The 23,042-nt window shown below is 37.6% G+C and overlaps 1 protein-coding gene across 4 annotated transcripts in view; it reads left to right on the plus strand.

The window, feature by feature from the left end:
• Positions 1–23,042, plus strand: part of AP2A2 (adaptor related protein complex 2 subunit alpha 2) — a 50,098-nt gene that overhangs the window by 23,688 nt on the left and 3,368 nt on the right. The window contains exons 3-22 of one of the 4 annotated variants that reach the window (XM_030482711.1): positions 2,536–2,678; positions 3,221–3,414; positions 5,868–5,997; positions 6,869–6,970; positions 7,747–7,855; positions 8,349–8,499; positions 8,953–9,121; positions 10,276–10,413; positions 11,639–11,821; positions 12,853–12,950; positions 13,128–13,359; positions 14,135–14,308; positions 16,223–16,386; positions 18,110–18,187; positions 19,071–19,153; positions 19,917–20,006; positions 20,840–20,963; positions 21,754–21,870; positions 22,073–22,142; positions 22,791–22,925. In XM_030482711.1, coding sequence (XP_030338571.1) covers positions 2,536–2,678; positions 3,221–3,414; positions 5,868–5,997; positions 6,869–6,970; positions 7,747–7,855; positions 8,349–8,499; positions 8,953–9,121; positions 10,276–10,413; positions 11,639–11,821; positions 12,853–12,950; positions 13,128–13,359; positions 14,135–14,308; positions 16,223–16,386; positions 18,110–18,187; positions 19,071–19,153; positions 19,917–20,006; positions 20,840–20,963; positions 21,754–21,870; positions 22,073–22,142; positions 22,791–22,925 — 2,684 coding nt within the window. The remainder of the gene's footprint in view (positions 1–2,535; positions 2,679–3,220; positions 3,415–5,867; positions 5,998–6,868; positions 6,971–7,746; positions 7,856–8,348; positions 8,500–8,952; positions 9,122–10,275; positions 10,414–11,638; positions 11,822–12,852; positions 12,951–13,127; positions 13,360–14,134; positions 14,309–16,222; positions 16,387–18,109; positions 18,188–19,070; positions 19,154–19,916; positions 20,007–20,839; positions 20,964–21,753; positions 21,871–22,072; positions 22,143–22,790; positions 22,926–23,042) is intronic. The other 3 variants (XM_030482712.1, XM_030482713.1, XM_030482714.1) reach the window with 3 other exon arrangements.

Below are 23,042 nucleotides of genomic sequence, written 5' to 3' on the forward strand. Positions count from 1 at the left end.
CTAATGGTAAATGTTAATTCAGATGTCTAGTAAAGCAAATGGCCCTGGATTAGTTTGCTGGCTCAGCAAGAAAATACCTTATGGCAGCAAACTGTAAATGCAACTAGAAAAAAGACATGTCTTTGGGCAGCTTTCTGCAGAGCTGGCCTTTGTCAGAGGATCTTGACAGGACTTAATATAGCAGGATTTTGCTGTAATGAGTAGCTTCCGTAATACTGCTTCATGTATCTAAGTAAAATGTGACATGTATTGGCTTCCATGGTACAGACCTGAAGGCAGTTTTTTGTTTGGGGTTTTTTTTTTGGTTTTTTTTTTGGTTTTTTTTTTTTGCACACAGCATAAATATAGCTTTAAGATAAAGTTCTTTTTGTTGGCAACTGATGCTTTATCTGTGCTAAAGCATCTGTGCTAACTAGATGCACGAGTTAGAAACAAACAAACAAATCAAAACAAACAAAACCACAACACGTATCTGAAGACTCAGATTTCAAGGGTATTGTTGTCCATATTAAAATGGTAGTTGTGTGCTTAAATTCGTTTTCTCAGTTGGAATAAAACTAAATAAAAGAAGTTTTTAGAGTCAAAATAGTAAAGCCTCCCCCCCCCCACAAAAAAAAAAAGCATAGTTGTAGCCTATAGACATAACCTTTTATCATTGTCTACTTCAGTGTGCCAGTATGCTTTGTCTTGGTTCACTAGCATTATATGGCTTCACATGTTGATGGTAGTGTTCATTCCTTCACAAACTGTAAGTTATAGTGGTGAGGCTTCTGGGGGTTTTTTTGTTTTGTGGTTGTGGTGGTTTTTTGTGTGTTTTTTTTGTTTTGTTTTTTGTTTTTGTTGTGGTGGGTTTTTTGGTGGGGTTTTGGGGTTTTTTTGGGGGGGGGTTTGGGGGGGGTTTGTTGGTTGTGGTTTTTTGGGTTGTTTTTTTTTTTTTTTTTTTTTTTTAATACAGTCAGTGAATGAATGTCCTGTAAAGTTCATGGGAGCTGTAGATAGATGCATGAGGCATGGGAAATCTAACTTCTGTACCAGGGGATGAGAAGTAAGAAGGAGCTTGTATACTATTAAGACTCTTTATTACATATTTACCTACCTATTGTATAAATCTAAAGTTAAAAAAGTGCAGCTTGGAGTTTTTTTTGTAAGGGCAGTGAGTTAGGGATACCTTATTTAAGCTTTACATTATACAGTGCTAGTCTGGCGGAACTTGCCCATCACTAAGGAATACACACTGATGTGACAGACTAGTTATGCTGGGCCCAGCATGCACAGTCTAAGGAGCTTAGATAGCCTTTTGGGTAGTAGCATTTATCAAGATTGTTCTATCCTGACTGAACTCTCTAGCATTCAGACTTGCCTGATTTAGTGGATGCTCCTTCATCTCCTGATCTGGGGTAGGAAGAGAATGTTCTGCAAAAAGTGTATGTTCGCATGTGCCATGCTTCTTCAGGAAAAGAAGTAGTTTGCATGATGAGCTGTAAGCTATTGTACTGTTCCATGTAGCTTTTACAAGCTTCTAAAATTCAGCAGAACTGCAAACATAAGGCAAAACGTACTTAGGGTGCATTTTTCTTCTAAAACTTAAACACTTGTGAATACTTTCATTTTATAAATGCTTCAAAGCTCTTATGGTAGTCTCATTTCACATGTTTTTTCAAGGGTTTGGAATATGCCTCTATCATTCGATCTTTCTGAAAAGACTTGCTGTTTTTATTTTGTTGTTGCTGAGTTCTCTACTGTGGTGGACTTCAGGAAGTGTGTTAAGACCTTTTACTGTGATAAGGATTTGATAACTGGTTTAACAAGACAACACGTAAGGGAGACCTATAGCTGATCTACTGAATCAGGAAAATCAAATATGTTTGTACTGTCTCAGCAAGAAAATACTTTAAGGACATAGCAGGATGATTCAGGGACTAGATGATATTATTTCTTGACTGTCCTGTAGAATATAGATAATGGTAAATGCAATTGACACGAAAATCTTCAGATTTTGTTTTTTTCCCCTCTAAATGAATCTCAGATTTAGATAAATATTTAAAGTAGTATCATGTGAATGTCTTGTTGATTCAGTGACAGCTCAGCTTTGAGTTACGCATTTTCCTGTCCTGGACCACTAGGAAGAGCCACAAGCTGCCTGTTTTCTATGGCTGGGAATATTTTTTTTTAAAACCCAGTTGTTTGATCATCTGACATCTGCTGTTTTATGATAACTTTTTTAATGTGTTTAGTACAAAATGATGTAGAAACTTATGGTCCCTTAAGTCAGAAATAAGTGGATATATTTAGCATTTTTCTCACTGTCGAGTGAATAATAGTTGAAATAATATATTTAAAATCTGTGGAATTCAAGTACTGCAATAGCTGAACCCTCAGTTTGTCCCTCTTCTGAATGGTGATAAACAGTGAATCAGATGTCAATTATTAGGTACAACTGTAAGTCTTGTTACTCTAAGATATGATGAGTGGAACTAGAGGGGTGGATATAGGAACAACATAGGTTTAATTGTTCTTTGTTTCCTTGCTTTCCAGGTGACAAGGCTCTAGATGGTTACAGTAAGAAAAAATATGTCTGCAAACTACTTTTCATCTTTCTCCTGGGGCATGACATTGACTTTGGTCACATGGAGGCTGTAAACCTGCTCAGTTCTAATAGATACACAGAGAAACAAATTGTGAGTAACTCAGTCTCCATAAAAGATAAGCTGTTCTACCTAATATCCTGCCTCAGCTGTATAGTCTGCAAATGATTTGGCTTCATTCCCTCCCACCCTTGCTTAAAGCCTTCATTTGGATCTAGCAGTGATTCTGAAATGTAAACACCATTGTGTGCACAGGGAATCTTGTAGTAATTGTAAGAGCTAAAATGTGTACTCTGCATAAAATTATTACTCTTGTTAAGAAACTGCCTTGAGTTTTGCATTAAAAGGTAAGCAACCTTTTAATTTGTAGAATATCTCTTTAAATCTTACTAGGTAAGGTTGAAATGCTGAAATAGATTGACGAAACACTTAAAAACTAATAAATTAGGGTAACACTAAACTTCATTTTTGTTTACTTCATTTAATCTTTTTAGCTTTTTGTCTGCTATCTGTTTCAGCCTGTATGGTTAGTATTGGAGGAGAACTGTATGTCTCAAAAAATTACTTGTGGCCTTAATGGAAAACATAATTTGTCGGCTAAAATAAGGTTTTTTTCACTTTCTTCTGAATCACAGGGATATCTCTTCATCTCCGTGCTGGTGAACTCTAACAGTGAGCTGATACGTTTAATTAACAACGCAATCAAGAACGATCTGGCCAGCCGCAACCCCACATTCATGGGGCTTGCTCTGCATTGTATTGCTAATGTGGGTAGCCGGGAGATGGCAGAAGCTTTTGCTGGAGAAATTCCAAAAATACTTGTAGCTGGGTAGGTGTGACAAATACAACAGCAGTAAACCTTTTCAGCAGCATTGCAGCATTGCAGCAGCTTAATCTATGCTTAGACCTATACAGCCCTGGGTTTGCAGTACAAATAGTGGCAATTTCCAGTAACTGCAGATACTTTGATATACCTGAGCATGGAGTTGCTTTATAAGTGTACAAGTAGAACAGGAAAATTAAGGCTGTGTCAGTATCTGTAAGAGGGTTTTACCAGCTTTGTTGTGATCCGGTTTTTGTTTTGTATAAATGTGTGTGGTGAACACCCCTGAAATGTGTATGTTTTAATTTCCTTCTCTCTCCTGATGGAAAAAAGAAACAAATGAACCTAAACAGATGTTTACACAACAAATTGTTATAAACTGAAGCTCTTATTTAAATGGTCCTGACTTCATAAGGAATTTGAGAATATTCTCTAGTGTGAGCTTCCTTGCTTCCTCTACTAGCCATGTGAACAGCAATTCCTGTAAATGGCAGCTAGTCACCACCAGATTTTTAACTTAACCTTTGTATATCTAGAAGTCTCTTAGAGATCTGGCAAATATCTGGAACTGTAGTTAAGTGAATCTAAAATGAAACTTGTGATTGCAGAGCTAATTTATTTTGAAGTGTAAAATGTCTAAGTGCAAACACTGCATTTAAACTCACGGGTATGAAATGTTCTGGAATATGCATGGATCTTGTTTTATAACTAATGACTTATGCAGCATATTACTTTTTTATATTAATATAAGAACTCAGTACTTTAAATGTCAAGTACTGGAACTTACAAATGTTGGGAATGTGTTTGCTTATGCCGTACCAGTTCTGACTGTGTCTATGATGTGCACTGTCTGAGTTGGTGACAAGAGGAAGGATATAACGTGATATGTAGTTGTGGCAGAAGTCTTAAGAAATCCTTTGGAACTCTTGAAATAGTATCTTTATAATGGCACATATTGAACACTCTTACTATTTTGCAGAGCTGAAATGTAGTATGGGCCAGAAAGAGAATAAGAAGGAGCTAGCACCTGATGCTCAGTATGCGTATGGTCTGATGGAAGAAATAAGTGGAATTACAGGATAGATTCTCCCCTTTCTCTGACATGTAATTCCTTATGTAAGGATGCATGTTCAGAGATGGTATGTTCTGAGGCCCTGTCAGGATTGTTGCTGTGCTCTCCTGCCCTTACCAAGTGCTGTTCTCTATGTAGCATAGTGCAGAAAATACTGTGCTGATGAGTCATGGGTTTTGATCAGATTTCCTTAGAGGGTTCCAAAAAATTGCACTTAGGGTCATCAGCTGCAGAAAGAGCACCTTCAGTTCAGACTTGTTTGAACTTTAAGCTGTGTTTATGTTCTGAGATGAGTTTGCAGGATCTCATTCCTTCTTCATTTCTAAGAATATATGTAAATGTGTATATACATGTCATGTCTAAGCAACCTGTGCATAATGAGCACTACATTGGTAACTTTAGCGTTGCTCTCTTAGCTTGAGTGTAAGTTGGAGGGAGGGGAGGAATAGGTTTGTGTTTTGGTTTGGTTGGTTTTTTGTGTGTGGTTTGTTGTTGTTTCTCTTTTGTTGTTGTTTTTTGTTGGGGTGGCTTTTGTTTTTGGTTTTTTTTTGGTTTTGTTTGGGGTTTTTTTGTTAAGGTACAATTTGATCTCATGGAAAATTGGTAAATTCATAAAGAATAGGTGGACCGAACCTCTACTGGGGATATAGAGGTTTCTGAACATTTAACCAAGATTGCACAGTATAAACTGACTCTTAAAACTCTCAATGCTAATGCTCTGGAAATTTTTAGCCATTCCTTGTACAACATACGAAATGCTTAATTGACTCCCTTTGTTAAAGGGAGTTCACTGAACTAGAATAGTAGCATGCTGCTCTTACAGTAGTCCGTTTTTGTGCCAGCAGCATGGATGACAAGGTGAATAAATTTGTGGGTTGCATGCTTGGTGATAGCTGGCTGGTTTGCTTGCTAGTTGTAGATACTGAAGCTGTTGAGTAGTTAATGATTCGTATCTGATATGCAGGACCTATCAGGAGATCCAGTTTTGGTTGCATGCATAATAAAGTGTACCTTAACTGTTTGATTTAAGTCAATTTGGAAGAAGCTTGTTCTTGTAATTAGATGAGCTTGTGTGCATATAATGATATATTGCATAAATGATGCATAAATGACTTTCAGTTCTCATAAAAAGATGTGAAACATTGCTCTAAGTTGCAAAGAGTCATTATGGGGGCTACTAGACATAAGTAATGTTTGAAAACTTGGCTAGTTAAACTTGCTGGACAAAGTTAAGAACATCATAGTAAGAATTTAGTGAACTTCTCTTTCAGCTTTTGTTGAAAAGATTGTCTACCTGGCTAGAATGTAGTCAGTGCAAAGACTAGCATAATACTAGCCTACAAGTATTTCATCACTGTATTTTTAAATCCACATTTATGTTGTGCAGAGATACTATGGACAGTGTAAAGCAGAGTGCTGCATTATGCTTGCTGCGTTTGTATAGAACTTCTCCTGACCTTGTTCCCATGGGAGACTGGACATCTAGAGTGGTACATCTCCTCAATGACCAGCATTTGGTAAATCAGCTTCATTATGCTGCTTGGGCCTACTATATAGAGAATGATGTTACTTCTGCTGTGAAATACACTGCTAATTTCTTTCTTCTTGAATCTTTCAATCAAGTGGGTTGCTGTTTTCTTCAGGCTCAGGGAAGGAAATGGGAGCTTTTTTAGTTGCTTTTTGTAGCTGCCATGTATATTAATTTTTAGTAAAGCCTTTTTGAACTTTTTTTTTCTTGGACATATAAGAATGATATGCACAGGTTATTTTACTCTGACTGTAAACAAATTAATCTTATGCCTTGCGATCCTAAGTCATATTGCATAGGAGTAATACTAACCTATTGTTCTAGATAAGAGACTTATTTTTTTTCCCCACTGTCTAGTTACTTTATAAAGTAAGGCTGTTAAGACCTGTGCTTCAGCAGTAATGAGTGCCTTAGTCTGCAGTAATATATGACGTTTGTGTTATAAAAAGCCACCTCCATGTTGGGTTGTCAGAATTTTCCTGGATGATATGCTGCATCCTATTTCTTCTACTCATCCTTTGCTTGCGCAATAAGACAGTTTGCATCCAGGCTTTATTTTAATACAGCTCTCTGTTATTTTAGATGTACTATCCAAACATGAGTCAAAGCTAATAGAAAAATAGCATTAAATGTTCTGCAACCAGGGCAGTTATGTTGTTGAAAATCCTATTGGATTTTGAAGATGTGTAATTAGTCTAGTTGCTAGCCGAATAAAAGGCTTTTTAATGGGTGGCTTTGCCATGGGGATGAACTTTGTTTGTTTTGTTGTTTATTAAAGAATACTTGAAGTGAAAGGTGTTAACGGGCAGTATCTTAAACTGTTACAAAATTGAAGGTATTACATTGTGGTTTTTTTCTAGGGTGTGGTTACTGCAGCTACAAGTCTGATCACCACTTTGGCACAGAAGAACCCAGAAGAGTTTAAAACTTCAGTCTCCTTGGCAGTATCTAGATTAAGCAGAGTGAGTCCAATGATAACCGTGATAATACTTCACTGTTGCTTAATTTACTTGGCTTTCAAGGTCAGGTTAGTTTAGTGTACCATTAAAAGTGAAGATGATTCAGTTTCAGTTCATACAGCTGGTTCAGCTAACCTTTTTAGCACTTTTTGCTTACCAGAGCAGCAAACTGTATTAGCTTGCCCAAACTTTCTTGATGGAAAAGGAGGAAAAGAAATCCAGGAAGGGGGGTACCCCAACTGAAACCTAATCCAATTCTTATCACATGTTGTTATGCGCATAAACTGCTCTTGTGAAAGCTATCTGTTCTTTGTTCTGCAGTATGAATATTACTAAAGGTGTTAGTTGGCCCTTCTACTTTAGCTCAGTTTGTCATAGAGGCTTATGCTAGAATTCCAAGTTCACCAACAGCAGTCAACTATAACACTTTATTTAGGGTTTCTGTTGGCTGCATCTATGAATTGCTGGACCAAAGAAAGTCCAGCTTCCAGTTAAATGTTCTGGTTTTACAAGATGGTCATCTTCATTCTTAAGAAAAGCAAGTATGCTTTCAGGAAGACGCTTCCTAGGCTACTGTATCTGTAAAACTGAATTTCTGTTACTAGGGAACCTGATGGTTTATTGATAGGATGACAACTTGCACCTAATTAATTTAATTAAACATTGCTATTGAGATAGTTCTGTAAGCTTCTGTCAGAGGTAACCTACAGCATTCTTTAGGTTCTTCTCATGATTGTGCGTTGCTTCAGTAGCTGATGTGCTGTCTGCTTATTTTACAGATTGTAACTTCTGCATCTACAGATCTTCAGGACTATACGTACTACTTTGTTCCTGCTCCTTGGTTATCTGTGAAACTTCTGAGGTTGTTACAGTGCTACCCACCTCCAGGTAATGGAGTGGTCCTAACAGCGGTCATCTCTCTTTATGCAGTATACTATCTCCAAAGAGCTGTTGTGCTGTAGAGTTATACCATAACTTGGAGTGCAAGCACATTGTCTTAAGACAAGGATACTGAAGTCTGTGCTCTTGAGTGTTTCAGATCGTTAAAATTCAACAAAACGCCATGTAGCTTAGAGCAAATTGTCAAACCAGCATGCATCTTACAAACCAGTTGCAACTGCCATTTTAAATATTCTTTAGTATTATCAACTATATTAAAGCGTTGAAATGTATTATAGTGCAGATCGTGTTTGACTTTTATTTTCACCCAAATAGAACTGTGGCTTGGAATTCTTTTGCCAACTGTGTATTGGGGGAGGGTGAACTGTTCTTAATGTATCAGAATACTTCAGTTTACTCAGATTTAGGAAAGTGGAAGGCCTAAGGTAGCAATTAGGGTGTTGAGCAAAATGAAGTTGTCCAACGGCTCATTCTTCTCCAGAAGACCCTGCGGTACGTGGTCGTCTAACAGAATGCCTGGAAACTATTCTTAACAAAGCGCAGGAGCCACCAAAGTCAAAAAAAGTACAACACTCAAATGCAAAGAATGCTGTGCTGTTTGAGGCAATAAGCTTAATTATACATCATGACAGGTGAGCTGTGAGAACACTTCTATTATGAGAGAATTTTTTAAGTGAACAGCTGTGGCTTTGACTTGGACACTAAATGGAATTTTACTGGGGGAGAAGGGAGGGAGAGCAGAAAGTGACATTGCTTGCTAGATTGGAACACAACCACAGCAGTGGAATTGAACAGTATTAATGAACTGTGTTGCTGTCAGCATTTTTTTTTTTTATTGCTTTGTTTCTTGCTGCTTTCTTTGTTTTGTTTTTTTTTTTTTTTTTTGTTTTGTGTTGACCCCACCACTCTAATCCAACAGAGATTATTTGCTCACAGTATCTGATTTTTCATTTCACCAGCAGGGCATTCTAGCAGACACTTTGAGGCATTTTAAGAAATTTCCACTGAAGAAATCATATTCTGTATTTGAATGTTCTCAAACCTATTGCTTTTAACCCTTTCACTTTCTCTCCTGTTCTGTGCAGTGAGCCAAATCTACTAGTCCGTGCCTGTAACCAGCTAGGTCAATTCTTGCAGCACCGAGAAACTAATTTGCGTTACCTAGCACTGGAAAGCATGTGCACGCTTGCCAGCTCTGAATTCTCACATGAGGCTGTGAAAACACACATAGAAACAGTTATCAATGCATTGAAGGTAAATATTTAAGTGTGCAGTCTGTTTTGAGTGTTGTCTTCTCCCCTGCCTCAATGCCCTCTCTCCTACTTCCCCAAGCCCCTCATCCCCAATTAATATAATAATACTTATGGACCAAAGGAGTTATTCTCAGAAGTCTGCTTTAGGGTTTTTTTTTTCCTTAATCCTGCAAAATCTTGCTGTGCTGGTAATTATATAGAGGTCAGCTTCAGTTTATTTCTGCAGCTTGCTAGTAAATCTGATATTTGTGGCCTTTGTAACACTTTGATATGTCCTGAAGCTGTAGACTGAAGAGGAATAAGTCTTTCAAAATGTGGAATTTCAAAATGGAGAATGCTGTGAAGAATACCAGTGTCTTCCTGGTATTAGACACTATTCCTTTGCTGCAGTAGCTTATGGAAAGAGGTAGAGCATATCAACTTCCAGAAGATATGCTCCAATCAATAGAATTAGAAAGTCAAGAAAACAGACACATTCTCAGGCCATGTTTCTATAAATAAGCACAAGTCAAAAGAGGAAAACTGTTTTGCACATAAGTTTATTTGCACACTTCAGTGTTCACATGTGTTTTCTTCCAAGCACATGCTGTAGCATATTTGTCTAACTTCAAAAGTCAAAAAAATTTTTTGTAGCTGAGCTTCTGTTGATATAAGGCAAGCACAACACTAAACATGCAGGTAGCTAATCGCTCATTGGCTTGTTGACAGTTTGACAATTTTGGCCATTTATTAGTGCATTTGTGGCCAGTGGTCCCAGTTATCCAGTGCACAGTGGACGAAAAACTCATTCACTCTAGTTAGGTTATAGTGGAGTCATCTCTACGAACTCCATCCTTTCAGCACTTGCACAGATTTGAATGTGTGTACTACAGAAACAAAACCTGATGATTTAATTATTTTAATATTGTTTAAAAGCAGGAAGCTGTCAGAGTCTCCAGTGACCTCTTTCTAGGTGACTGAAAGTGAGAATACCATAAGAAACTCACAGCTTATGTGAAGGGTATATCCAAGTTCATTCTGCGTCTGAAAGATTGTGAAAATGCACTTGTCTTAAATTTAACTATGGGTTTTAGTAAGTTTCATTTCTTCAGTAAAATGCGTGAGCTTTCCAAATAAAGATGAAATAATCCTGACCTGCTGTATGTCCTTTTCCAGACTGAAAGAGATGTAAGTGTACGACAAAGAGCTGTAGATCTACTTTATGCAATGTGTGACAGAAGCAATGCCCAACAGATTGTGGCTGAAATGCTGAATTACTTGGAGACTGCTGATTATTCCATTAGAGAAGAAATTGTGAGAGATTTGTGTTTCTTTATTTTTTCATATCTGGCTTTGGTACCATATGTGTCATTTATTGATTGGGATGCTGGATAGTCTGTGATAGAGATTCTTTTTCATGGTGGTTTGAAAAAAAAAATAACTAAAGCGAAATAAAACCCCAAACCCCTAAGTTTGTAGTCAACAACAAAGTATATTCTTCATACAGGTTAAACTAATGTCATGGGGGAACACTTGGAAACTAGGAATTTTAGAAAGTAATCTTTGTCTCAGAGCATTGTATATAAAAATAATTTTATCAGTGCTTGAGTGAATATAATCTCTAGATCTGAGGGTTATGTGCTATTCTAGTCAACTGCTTAATATCTTCAAATATTAGTATGATAAATACTTGTAGGTAGAACTTCATACTGTGTATGCTGTGAGAACATTCTCTCAGTCTAAGGATTCCCTAAAACAATAAGCTGTCATGCCTCTCTCTCCTGATTGTATCTCTTTCCTTCCAGCAGGGGGGAAAAAAAAAAAATCAAAACTTGAAATACCCATTTAACAACCTTCCTAGAATGGTAGCTAGAACCTGTACTTATGGTAATACTTAGCTTAGGCGCTAAAGTTTTTTTTTTTATTGGAGAAGTTAACATAGCATGCAGTGTTAGTTGATTTATCTCTTGATTTACTGTCTTGTTCATGTTGGCAATCTACCCTGACTTGGCAGATAATGTGAATTTTGTTCTGTTCATTTGCTACTCTTAAGGAAATAGGTCGGTATAAATACAACTGATAAATTATGTGGAGGTCTCTTCCTGTGCTCATTGTTTGCTTTAGGATATAGGAATCTTAGTATTACCTGAAAGCCAGCTGTATTTTTGGTGACTCTGGTCTGTGTCTGCTAGCTTGTGTTTCCATTTTTTTGTGGATTTTTTTTTTTGGGGGGGGTGGGGAGGCAGGAGTGTTGGTGTTTTTCTAGCAAACGAAAGATGTTCAATAAATTGTCCAGATGCAACATACTCAAATGCATTATGGGGAAAGCATTATGTAGCTGGCAACTGGTGTCTTCTAGCACAGAATTTCAATGTTTTCTTTCACCTTCACTATGAGGGCAAATGAGGAAGCTGATGCATATGAAACTGAGGCTTCTGGGCTACCATGGGGTATCACTAGGTGCATGTGAAAGTGAATTTTAATACACAGCTTATAGTAGAAGCTAGTCCACCTCCTTTATTCTCTTACGTGTGTCCAGGTTCTGAAAGTTGCAATTCTAGCTGAGAAGTATGCAGTGGATTATACCTGGTATGTGGATACAATCTTGAATCTGATTCGCATTGCTGGTGACTATGTCAGTGAAGAAGTGTGGTATCGAGTTATTCAGATTGTCATCAACAGGGATGATGTTCAAGGGTATGCAGCAAAGACTGTTTTTGAGGTGAGAATAACTGTTTTCAATTCACTTTCAAAATGAGGTAGGAAATGAACACAATGTCATCTAGTAGGTGTGTGTGCTTCCCTGTGTTAGGGAGGAGTAAAAATATGATCCTGAATATTTCAACAAAATACTGCTAAAGCTTTCCATAAAAGTAGCATCATCGATTTTTTTTCAGAGCCAGAGGCCACATTAAGTTGATGAGAAGCTTCTCTGGCTGAAGTAATATAAATACACCTAGTACTGTTCTGGTCTTAATAAGAGAGGGCAGGGTGGGTTATGCTGGTTTTTTTGGTATTTTGGTGGATGGCATTGAATGGATGGCTTAGTAAGGAAATTTCTATCTCTGGAAAATTACTGAAATGTAGTAAAAATAGAAGCATTTTGTAGGGCAGCATTTCCGCCCCCCCCCCCCCAAGTTTTCTGCATGCAGGAATCCAAAACACTCAAAGTAACTAACTTGATCCTTCTGGAATCATATACCCATTCCTTCTGTTCAAGATCTGATAAAACTGGAATTTGAACTATTAAAAGAGAACACTTTTAAATGTCTGGCCTTGTTGCTCTGACTTCATTTGGAGTCTTCATGTGAGCTTTCCACTCTTATTTTCTTTCCTAAATGTTTAAGCTGACTTTCAGAACTCATTCTTGCTATGTGTTTCTTCATACTCAGTAAAGACAGTATTTTTATCTTGGACAACTTCAGCACATTCTTGCAAGGTTTATATGAAATATTTTAACATCCTTCTTACACCCTTGAAGATGTGAAGGAAACTAGCAGCTGTATCTATCCTCAAAAGCCCACAATGTTGTTAGATGGGCCTAAGAGCCCATTACTTAAGCAAGTAATACTTATGTTAGAGATTCTTTATAAAGTCATACCACCTATTGTGCTTTTCTCGTAAGTGCTCTATAGTACCTAGACCTATGGTCTGCTCTTACTTGTAAGTAGAGTAGGAAGCTGGACATGGAAGTGACAGAAAAGATCTTTTTTGATACATTACAGGTCAGTGATTATTAATGTGTTCTTATAGGCCCTTCAAGCTCCAGCATGCCATGAGAATCTTGTTAAAGTAGGTGGCTACATATTGGGAGAATTTGGAAATCTGATAGCAGGTGATCCAAGATCAAGGTAAGACACCTTCTAAAATACTGACTTGAAGTAGTAACACTTTTGGTAAAGAATCTTAATGCCTCTTTAATATTCATAAAGGCCAGTTAACAAATGATTTAGCTCTTACTAGCAGTGTAATAAGAATTATCATGTCTGCATAAACTGAACAAATTATTTTTCTTCCCATCTTTTCAGTCCCCTCATCCAGTTCAACCTGCTACATTCCAAGTTTCATCTGTGCAGTGTTCCTACCCGAGCTCTGCTGCTGTCTACCTACATCAAGTTTGTGAACCTCTTCCCAGAAATCAAAACTACGATTCAAGATGTATTGCGCAGTGACAGTCAGCTAAAGAATGCTGATGTTGAGCTGCAGCAGAGAGCTGTTGAGTATTTGAGGCTCAGTACTATTGCCAGTACTGATATATTGGTAGGTATAAAGAACTTTTTTTTTCCTATGCAGACCTCTCTAGCTGTGTCTTCTGTTAAAAAGTAAACTTCACTAAACCTCACCTGATTGCTCAGAAATCTTAACGCAGGATGCTTTTAGTCTACCAATTCAGCTGCAGTCATCCGTTAATTTAGAACTAAAATCAAAGTTGTTAGTGCTTTAGTAGGCCAAATGACTGTTAAAGCATGCCAATCTCGAGTGTGGAAGCTGGTGAAAGCCAGCATAGTGCAGGGGCCTACAGTTTTCAGATAGCAACAGGTTCGTGCTTTGTTTTGAAGACTTGATGGTGGGCGGGAAACTTGTCTCTAGAAGTTCAGTAGTTTAACCTGATGCTCTTGGGTCTGGCCAGAGCATGACATGCTTAGTCTTGATAACTAGTAAAAGCTTAGGTCTGACTAGATCCTTGGATTATCTGTGGTTTCAGTCCAGGTCTACTTGACTTAAGAACCATTAGGTCTGCTATGATCTAATTTTTTGGTTTGTATTTTTTGTTTAATAGCACTGTAACAGAGAAGTAATATGCCCCTGCTGTCATAAACAACTGCTTTGGGAGGACTTCAGAAAGTTTTAATATTTATTTATTAAAAGCAAGTCTACTCTGTCATTGTACAATAAACTGCATAGTCATTTTCTGTGTGGATAATTACTGCTGCTTTTGCCTCATACAATCTATAAGGGTGTATCTCTTCAAAGGCGAAGAAGCTGATTTGGCTTTTTCTGTAAGTTTAACTAACACACTTTTTTCTGTGATAAGGCTACAGTGCTGGAAGAAATGCCTCCTTTTCCAGAGAGGGAATCTTCTATTTTGGCTAAACTCAAGAAGAAGAAAGGCCCAGGCACAGTTACTGACCTGGAAGAGATCAAAAAGGAGAGAAGCTCTGATATGAATGGAAGCGCTGAACCTGCTTCTGTCAATGCCAGTGCTGTTGTGAGTTTAAAAGCTGTTCTTTTGTGAATTTAGACACCGTGCGAATAAGAAAAGAATGGTTTCCTCAAAGTGGCTTTTTAGAGGTTTAAAACTTCTCATCTCAAATTTAAGACTATGGGTGTTTGCTGTAAAGTATCAGGGAAACATACAGTTGCTTTTCCCCTCACTGCTTGCTTGGATGCAGTTTTCCTTTGAGAGTCTACTCTAAATGGGGACGAACTGTCTGCAGCCAAAAAAAGTCAACAACTTTTATGTTGTTACTTTGAAAAAAATATTGCTGTAAGATTAGAAATGGGAATTTCTTTGCTGATGAAATTGCAGCAAGGGTGAGATGATAAAGTTAACATATTTAAAAGGAGTAACTTGAATGTCAAACTGTCAGCTTTGTCAAACATGGTAGATATCTTGCATCTTGTTTCGGGTGGTTGTTTTTGCTAGAAGTGGACAACGCTTGACTTAACGTGGATGTCGTAAACCCGATGTAATGTTGTTACTGTTTATTTGACAGTGCTATTTGAGTTCAGTTGTGGTAGGTAAGGCCAGTTTTGTTTCTTCTTGGTTAAGGTTTTTAATTTTATTGTCAATTAAAGCTGGTAGGGCGAATTGTTCCCATAATGTAATACTTGGTTTTAATGACTAGCATAACTTGTAATTACCTTTGAGATGTAGTAGTAGATAACCTAAGTGGAGGAAATACTGTGGCACACTCCCTGCCCAGTTTGTTAAAACATAATCCTTTAACTCTTAGTCACTGCAGTCTGTAAGACTAGATGTTCCAAGTGCAACATCTTTGAATAGACAGAAATACCTTTCCAGCAGAAAAAATGCCAAACTTTCTTCACATGCCAAATTGACTGGGGTGCCTGGCAGTTAAAATTATGTTATGCTTTATGAGCTTCACTTTATGGGTTGCAGCCGTGTAAGAGACTGTTATGTTGCCTTCACCAATGGCTTTGGTGTGCCAAAAATATCTTCCAAATTGGAGCGCCAGCTGTCTGTTTTCAGTAGTTCTTACCAGTTGGCTTCTGAAATTTTTTTGCTAGGAAATTTTTTGTTATACTGCATTAAATTCAGTCTTTGAGTATATAAGAACTTTGTGTTGACTGATAAAACCAAAATTTCAGACTTAATCCAAGTGCGTCTCATGACTCATCTTCAGCATATCTTGTAGGCTCCAAATGTCTAATACATGAGCATGTTTTTAACAGTCTGTGCTTTGTTCTTGCACATGAATTGGCATGTATGTGTGGTCTCTGTTGCATGATTCCATGTCCTGGCTACTCAATTTTTTTTCTGTCTGAGGGGGTAAAAAATTTGAAAGTCTTGACCTCTCTACCTCTAGTGTTTGCAGCTTGAACTAGCTACAGGCTTGGCTTTTTTTGCTGGTTAGGTTTTATGTTGTTTCTAAGGTTTGCCAAGTTTCAAAAACCCAGGTCTAAACTGACAGTTAGTTTCACAGGTGCTGTGATGTTTTCATTCAGGTTTGTGTAAAAGCCACTGCCTTTCTTGCTGGATTCTTCATGAAAGAAAAGCAACACTTTCTGAATTTATTCTCTACACTACTTAATCTTCCTTGAAATTCAGAGGGGAGAAAAGAGGGGGTGAGAGAAATTGTTGTGTTTCTTGTGTAGAATCTGATTCTAGACAGATAAATCTTTTTTTTAATTATTATTATTTTTTAATGGTTAGATGAACACAACTCTCTTAAAAGGGAGGAAAAAAGAAAACCCCATCTGTAAATGACCTTAAATTGAAATGCAAGGTGGTAACTGCATTCATGAAGCCTCCTACAACCATTGAAAGTTTGATTTGCAGTGGGGAGAGGCACTTTGCTATACTTAGTTGTCTGTGCAAGAGACAGCTTTGTTTTAGTTTTGCTCTAGTGTTAACACCAAAGTGTCTTGTCTTCTCTAGTCTACTCCTTCTCCATCTGCGGATCTGCTGGGTCTGGGTGCTGCCCCTCTCGCCAATTCAGCTCCCCCACCGTCCTCTAGTGGTAGCCTGCTGGTGGATGTATTTTCAGATTCAGCTTCTGCAGTTGCACCTCTTGCTCCTGGTTCTGATGACAACTTTGCGAGGTAATTAAGTCACCCTGTAAGGAATCTGAAGAAGAATCTAAAACAGGTTTAGAAAAAATACATGCAATAACTTTTGGTTTTGTTCCAGCTTATTGAATGCATTCCTGGGTGGTAGTTGTGCAGCAAGAGGTTTTCTTGAACTCTGTGGTGGTTGTGCTATCTTTATTGAATACCTTTGCTCATGGAAAAACTAAGGCTGTAGTAATCAACCTGAGGATACTGGCCACACAGTATTGCCTAGTTTTCATGCTGATCTTCCCACTCCCCACCCCCCCCCTTTCTAAACCCAAGTTGCTTTTGCATTTCAGTATGTCTTGAACTGGGGGGGTTATCTGGCCTGATAAGAATATGTTTATTCTTATTTCCATAAAATATTCTTGTGTGTCTCCACTTAATGGCAAGCTGATACTGGAACAGCAGAATGGATTATATCCAGAGATAACTGATTCTCAGAATTTCAAGATCTATTTAAATTGCTTTGCTACTGTCTGACACACAGACAGTGTGAAAAGGGGGGGGAAAACACGTGCTCTTTTAAAGGGGGTTTTGGTAGAAGTATCTAATTACATTACTAAGTATAGTGTAGGTGCAGCGTGTTAATATTAAAAGCCACTGTGGCTACGCTTGAATGTTATTTGGCTAAAATTTTGGAAATACTACAAGATTGAAGAATGTCTTTAAAAGTCTTTTAAAATCTTTAAAAATCTTAGAGGCCAAAGAATTCCTGTCATCCAAGACCAGATTTTGAATGATGGCATGACAAAATTGCAATGAATCTTAATATTAAAGACATAATGAGTGCCCAGATCATTGAGACTTTCATGAAAATTTTATACTAGGCAATGTATTGCTGCAAGTTTGCAGCAATCAAGACTTGATCCTGAGTTTCTCTTGAAATAATCATGGTATGTAAGACCAAGACTGTCAGAAGCTACAGAAGCTTGTTAGAGCTTTTTTTTTATTTAAAGAGCTAAAAAAAAAAATCACCACAAACCAAACCCAATACTAGTAGCTTCATAAGCAAAACTCCAAAGTTACCTAAGAAGAGGTTTCTCTTTCTGCAAAAGAAAGTATAGCATTGCCCAACCCCTTGGCCTGTCTGGAGATGATGAAATGCTTCTCTAATGATACTGAGAAGTTGCCTTTTACAGTTTCCTGCCTCTTTTTAGTGCTGTTGTCACTTTTGTTTCTAATCTGTTACTTGGGTAAGTCATTCTCTGTGTGCCTGTATATTCTTGCCTACTCTTGTGTGTTTTTTGAGAACTGATTGTGCAGCTGTAGTTAGAAGTGCCACTAAGGTTGATGAGGCCTCTGCTTCAAAGCACACGTTTGTGGTAGCTGGTATACATCTACATTTATGGGTTTGAACTAAATTTTTTTGCTGTCACAATTAAATGCCTAAAAGAATTTGGTTCTTTAAGAGGTGTAAATTAAGCTATTGAACACCTTCAGCTGTTTCTTGTCTTTGGGAAGAATTGCTGGTTCCTAACACAATCAGGGAGGGGTGGGGTGGGGGAAAGAAGTGGGGGAAAACATTACCTAATGCCTAAAACCTTTCTAGGTGTACTGAGCTAGGGCAGCTAATAAATTTTTCATGCATTAAACTCAGCAGTGCCATTTTTGAGGAAGGAGGTAAAAGAAATAACTAAGCACTAAGCTGTCTTTACTAACTCCTGCTGTCTCTGTCGCTACTGCCTTTCTTCCTTTGTGCTGCCTGAACTAGCCCTGACCTGGCTTCATCTGAGGTAGTTTCTGAGGAACCAGCTGATACTGTGCATGATGCTGATGAGCTTTTTCACAAGTAAGCAATACTAAAACCTTGCAAGGCTGGGCAACTTCCAGAATATAGTTATAAAGCAAAACTATATTGTGCATTAACTTAATACCAGCAAAACTAGAGAAACATGTACTATCAGACTTGTAACTGGAACACCTCTGTAGGTGCTGTGGATTTTATGACAAGCTCATGAATACACTGCCTTTACAATTCAGTGCTGTCACACACTGCTCTAAAATGAGACAATGCCAGTTGTGTAAGTTTTGCAAGTATTCACAAAGAAAAACATAGAGTAAATTGTCAAAAGTACTGATATTTGTGAGTATGTTTTAAGTGCCTTGTATGCAAAGGGCTGATGTTTGCTGATCACCTCTTCTACTTTCAAGTGAGGGGTGACAGAAAGGACAAAAATCACTGCAAAATGGGCTTCCTCTCTCAAAATGGAAAAAATACAGCTCTCGGTTGACTTACATAATACAGAACTGGTGGAACAAGAGATTCTTTTTTCTTTCAGGTTTAAACAGTCAAAGCTTCAAACTTTTCAATTCTGCACCAACCTAATGAGTTTCGGAAGTTGTCAAGAATATGAATAAGAAAAACCCTAGTCTGTTGCCTGGTCCTTTAGACTCTCTGTGTGTGTGAATAGAGTATACTGTGGCTTCCTTCGTAGTTTCTTAGACATCCTATCAAATAAGAATTTCAGTTCTTTTAGTGTCTTGCAAGTGGTGGTTTTGGTTGTAAAATTGTCTTTTCTAACTCTGCAGATTTCTGTAAAGGCCTCTCTCACAGACTGGTGTATTCTAGGTTAACCACAATCTTCATCCTCTATGTAAACCCTGAATTTTGTGGTTCTAAATATTGCTTAATATGGCTCAATTTAAAACAAGTTTTCCCTCTCTTCCCCTAGGTTTGTGTGTAAAAATAATGGAGTCTTATTTGAAAATCAGTTGCTGCAGATTGGATTGAAATCTGAATTTCGACAGAACCTGGGTGAGATCTTTCAGGCCATCTGGTTAGCTGTCTGCATTATTGACCCCAGTGCCAGCATGATACTGCAAATAGGACTTAGTTTTCAGCTACTGAAGAGGGAAATATGATCTCAGGCCTAACCTGTCTTAGGATCTTCCCTGTTTGCATTGTCCCTGGTTCCTTTGTGGGGTTTTATCTTGTTAAACTTTTTGGTTGCTTTGGTAGCTGAGATGAAGTGGGAGTGATAAGAGTGCTGCAAGCTCCAGCTCTTGCTGCCCTGTTGTAAGGCTGATACAGCCAGGGTTAAAGAACTATTCTCCTCAATCTTTATATCTTACAGTATAGCTTGTTGTAATAGTATGATATGCAATAATACATCTCATACATGTCTATCATAATACATTAATCCACAAAATATTGAAAATATTTAGGGAAGAACTGGGGATCAAACACAGGTCAGTACTAGGATTGCTTGCTTTTCCCCTTTTGCATCACTTTTGGTGCCATAAAAACTTCTTTACATAAAAAGTAATGTTCTCTGGCAACTGAAAGAATTCCACTGATTATTTACCTGTCTGTGTAATAGCTGCTGTGAGAGAGGTCTGATGGTTTGTTTTAATCTGTTACTGCATTTTGAACTGAATATTTTGGTAAGATTAAACCATGCTTTGTCTTTAAAAGTTATTTTGAAGAAATGTAGAAAGATAATGTATTAGATGTTGAACTACCTGTGCTTTAAATATGTGACATACCTAAAAATTTTGATGCCTTTTATTATTTCTAGGACGTATGTTCATATTCTATGGTAATAAGACATCAACGCAGTTCTTGAATTTTACTCCAACAGTAATCTGCTCAGATGACCTACAGTCAAATATCCTTAAATACAGCAGCATGTGTCTGTTCTTATTTGGGTTTTGTGTTTTATGCTGCACAAAGTTGTAATAAAAGCTGCTGGATGAAGGCATGGTGTCCTTGAACATGAAGAAATGAGAAACTCGCTGATAACTTTCTAAAATTTTTGATCAGAGATGGAAGATTCTCTCCTTAAAGCTCTGGTTACAAACACAAATTTAGCTGTTGAAATAAGCAGAAATTAGGCTGAATAAGTATGTAATGTAACCCATTAGCTTTCTCCACTGTCATCAAGTGGCAGGAGTACAGATGTGGAGTCCTTAAAGTCCTGCATTAGTCCTTTAAGTCCTTAAAACTCCTTTAAAGTCCTTAAAGTTATCTGCATTAGCAGATAACCTCAGAGTTGAGATAGAAGAATGTATGTACACAAAGATGATGATAGTTCAAAATAAGCTCTTAATTTACAATTCATCCTTAATGCTTGGTAATGCAAATTTAGATTTTTCTGGGAGACTGTGACTCAAAGCATCACTGTAATGTTCACATCAAAATGAGATAGTCCAGTGGTTTTTCCTGTGAAGTTTCTCTGTGTCTTCATACCTTTTTGAAGTCATCTTTCTGTGAGAATATCCAAATAACTGAGAATTGTGGAGGTTATTGCTACTAGGTGTGTCAGGATGAAAAACAAATGAAAGCCAAACAAAAAACCACACCAGAACTTCTTTGCTGTACAAAAACTGAGTTTTGAATATTCAGTAACATATAGAGAAGCTAATTCCTCATATAGTTTATTGAGGATTTCTTGGAGTTTTCTTATCATTTCATTGCCAAGTTTCCTTAACCACTTCTTACGCCTGAATCTTCAGACAAAACCTGTTGACCCCACGGTGGATGGAGGTGCACAGGTTCAGCAGGTTGTGAACATCGAGTGTGTGTCAGACTTTATGGAAGCTCCAATCCTGAACATTCAATTCAGGTAAAACATAGGATTCAAATGCTAGTGAGCTTAATTTGATGAAAGAGGTTAAATTTGTCCTGGTCCTCTGGCTGAAGTGTAGAATATGGACACATAAAGCTGTCTTGGGTAGATGATGTACTTGAAAAATTGATCTAACTAAGCTTTAAGCTACAAGGGAAGTTAGGGAATCCACTTGGAACAATGTGGTTAAAAAAAAAAAAAAAAATCAAGAAGTAGCAGCTGATAACATGTCTCCATGACTTCTCCTTCTGCTATCTGTATAAAACAGCAGTCTTCCTGTTTGCTTAAGAAATCTTGACAGGAATATATGCACTAACTTCTCCCTTCTGGAAACCAAGAACATTTCTGCAAACAACTTGGACTGGAAATGCATGCAGCCAAAAATAGAATCTCATGTCCACTAAACATCAGTCTTTGGGAAATCCTGATTTCTGGGCTATGTTCTGTTATTCAACTCTAAAATGGTTCTTACTGGTATGTTTTCACAGGGATACATTTTCAGTCCTTTGGATGCTATCTAGAATGGTAACAACCTATGCTGAAATTGAGAGATCCTTATTAGAAGTTCTGCCAATTCACTTTCACATGCCATCTAAGCGGAGCAAATTTATTTAGCAGTGGATTAAAAACTGTATCTTAGAAATAACATTATGTGTAGCTGATGGATTTTAATTGTAAACAATTGCACCTTCACCTTAGTGTTCATCCTCAATTACTTTGTTGATTTAGGCTGAGAGACTGCTGACACTGGACTGCATAAACCATGTTCTTTCTATTCCTAATTCAGGTATGGTGGAACATTTCAAAATCTTTCAGTAAAATTGCCCATCACCCTGAATAAATTTTTCCAGCCAACAGAGATGTCATCTCAAGACTTTTTTCAGCGTTGGAAGCAACTAAGCAAGTAAGATATTGTCTGTACTTGGGCTTGGGGTTCTTGTGAGCCAAGGGGGGGAAAAAAAGGGTATACTGGAACTGCAGCTCGTACAGTCCCCCATCCCGTACATAATCCTGTGAGTTATAAACTCTCACAGTATAATTAGTTGCTATTGAACAATGCTCTGTGTAATACATATATCATGTATTTATTTTGACTTGTCTTGCAGTCCGAAACAAGAAGTACAGAATATCTTTAAAGCAAAACACCCAATGGATGCAGAGATCACAAAAGCTAAGGTGGGTGGCATTGTGGTATTTTTAATTTGTAGCGTAGGGGTAGTGGTATAAACAAACTTTGTTCATCTTGGTTTATGCAGCAATTGGGTTATCCTGCTCAAGTGTAAGTCCATGTTGTGGAACAGGTGTTTGGCAGTGCTAGGTTGAATGGACTTTTTCTTGGTGTGGCTTGAATTAGATATATAATCTTCAGTAGCAGCTGGAAACTTGAAACTATTTAAGAAAACACCAATTCAGTGCATAAAACCCAATTGGAAAATACTTCAAGCTTTCATTTATACTACACTTAGTAGTTAGAAAAGAAAACAAATCACTTCTTACAGAACTGACTGCCTTAGGCAAAACAGAAGTGACTAGTGTAAGACAGGAATGGCTTTATCAAGAACAGGAGAGACTTACGTTGAATTTAATTTATTTCTCAGTTTTTCCAAGAACTCTGTTTTGGGAACAATTCATTATCAGGGTCACTTTGTCACTTCAAAAACTTGTAAAAAAGAATGTTACTGGATAATTCTTCAGTGTTTCAAGCCCTTCAAATAAAAATTAGTCTTCTGCTTGTTTTGCTAGTTGGTGGTGCCTGTGCTTGGGTAGACTTGATATTGGAGTCCCACTGTTCCATCCTCTAAATCTTTTGGGTTTCTTTCATAGATTATTGGCTTTGGATCAGCCCTACTTGAGGAGGTAGATCCCAATCCTGCTAACTTTGTTGGTGCCGGTATCATACATACAAAAACTACTCAGATTGGATGCTTGCTGCGCCTTGAACCCAACCTCCAGGCACAGGTATCTGTTTAAGTATCTACAGTTAAATACAAGATCTTGTTTGAACTAAATATCTGTGTGATCTAGAACTCCTTAAGGTGTTTACTTAAAATCACTGTTTCAAGAAATGAAATTGTA

Source organism: Strigops habroptila, chromosome 4 (assembly GCF_004027225.2).
Source record: "Strigops habroptila isolate Jane chromosome 4, bStrHab1.2.pri, whole genome shotgun sequence".
In the NCBI taxonomy this organism is placed as follows: domain Eukaryota; kingdom Metazoa; phylum Chordata; class Aves; order Psittaciformes; family Psittacidae; genus Strigops; species Strigops habroptila.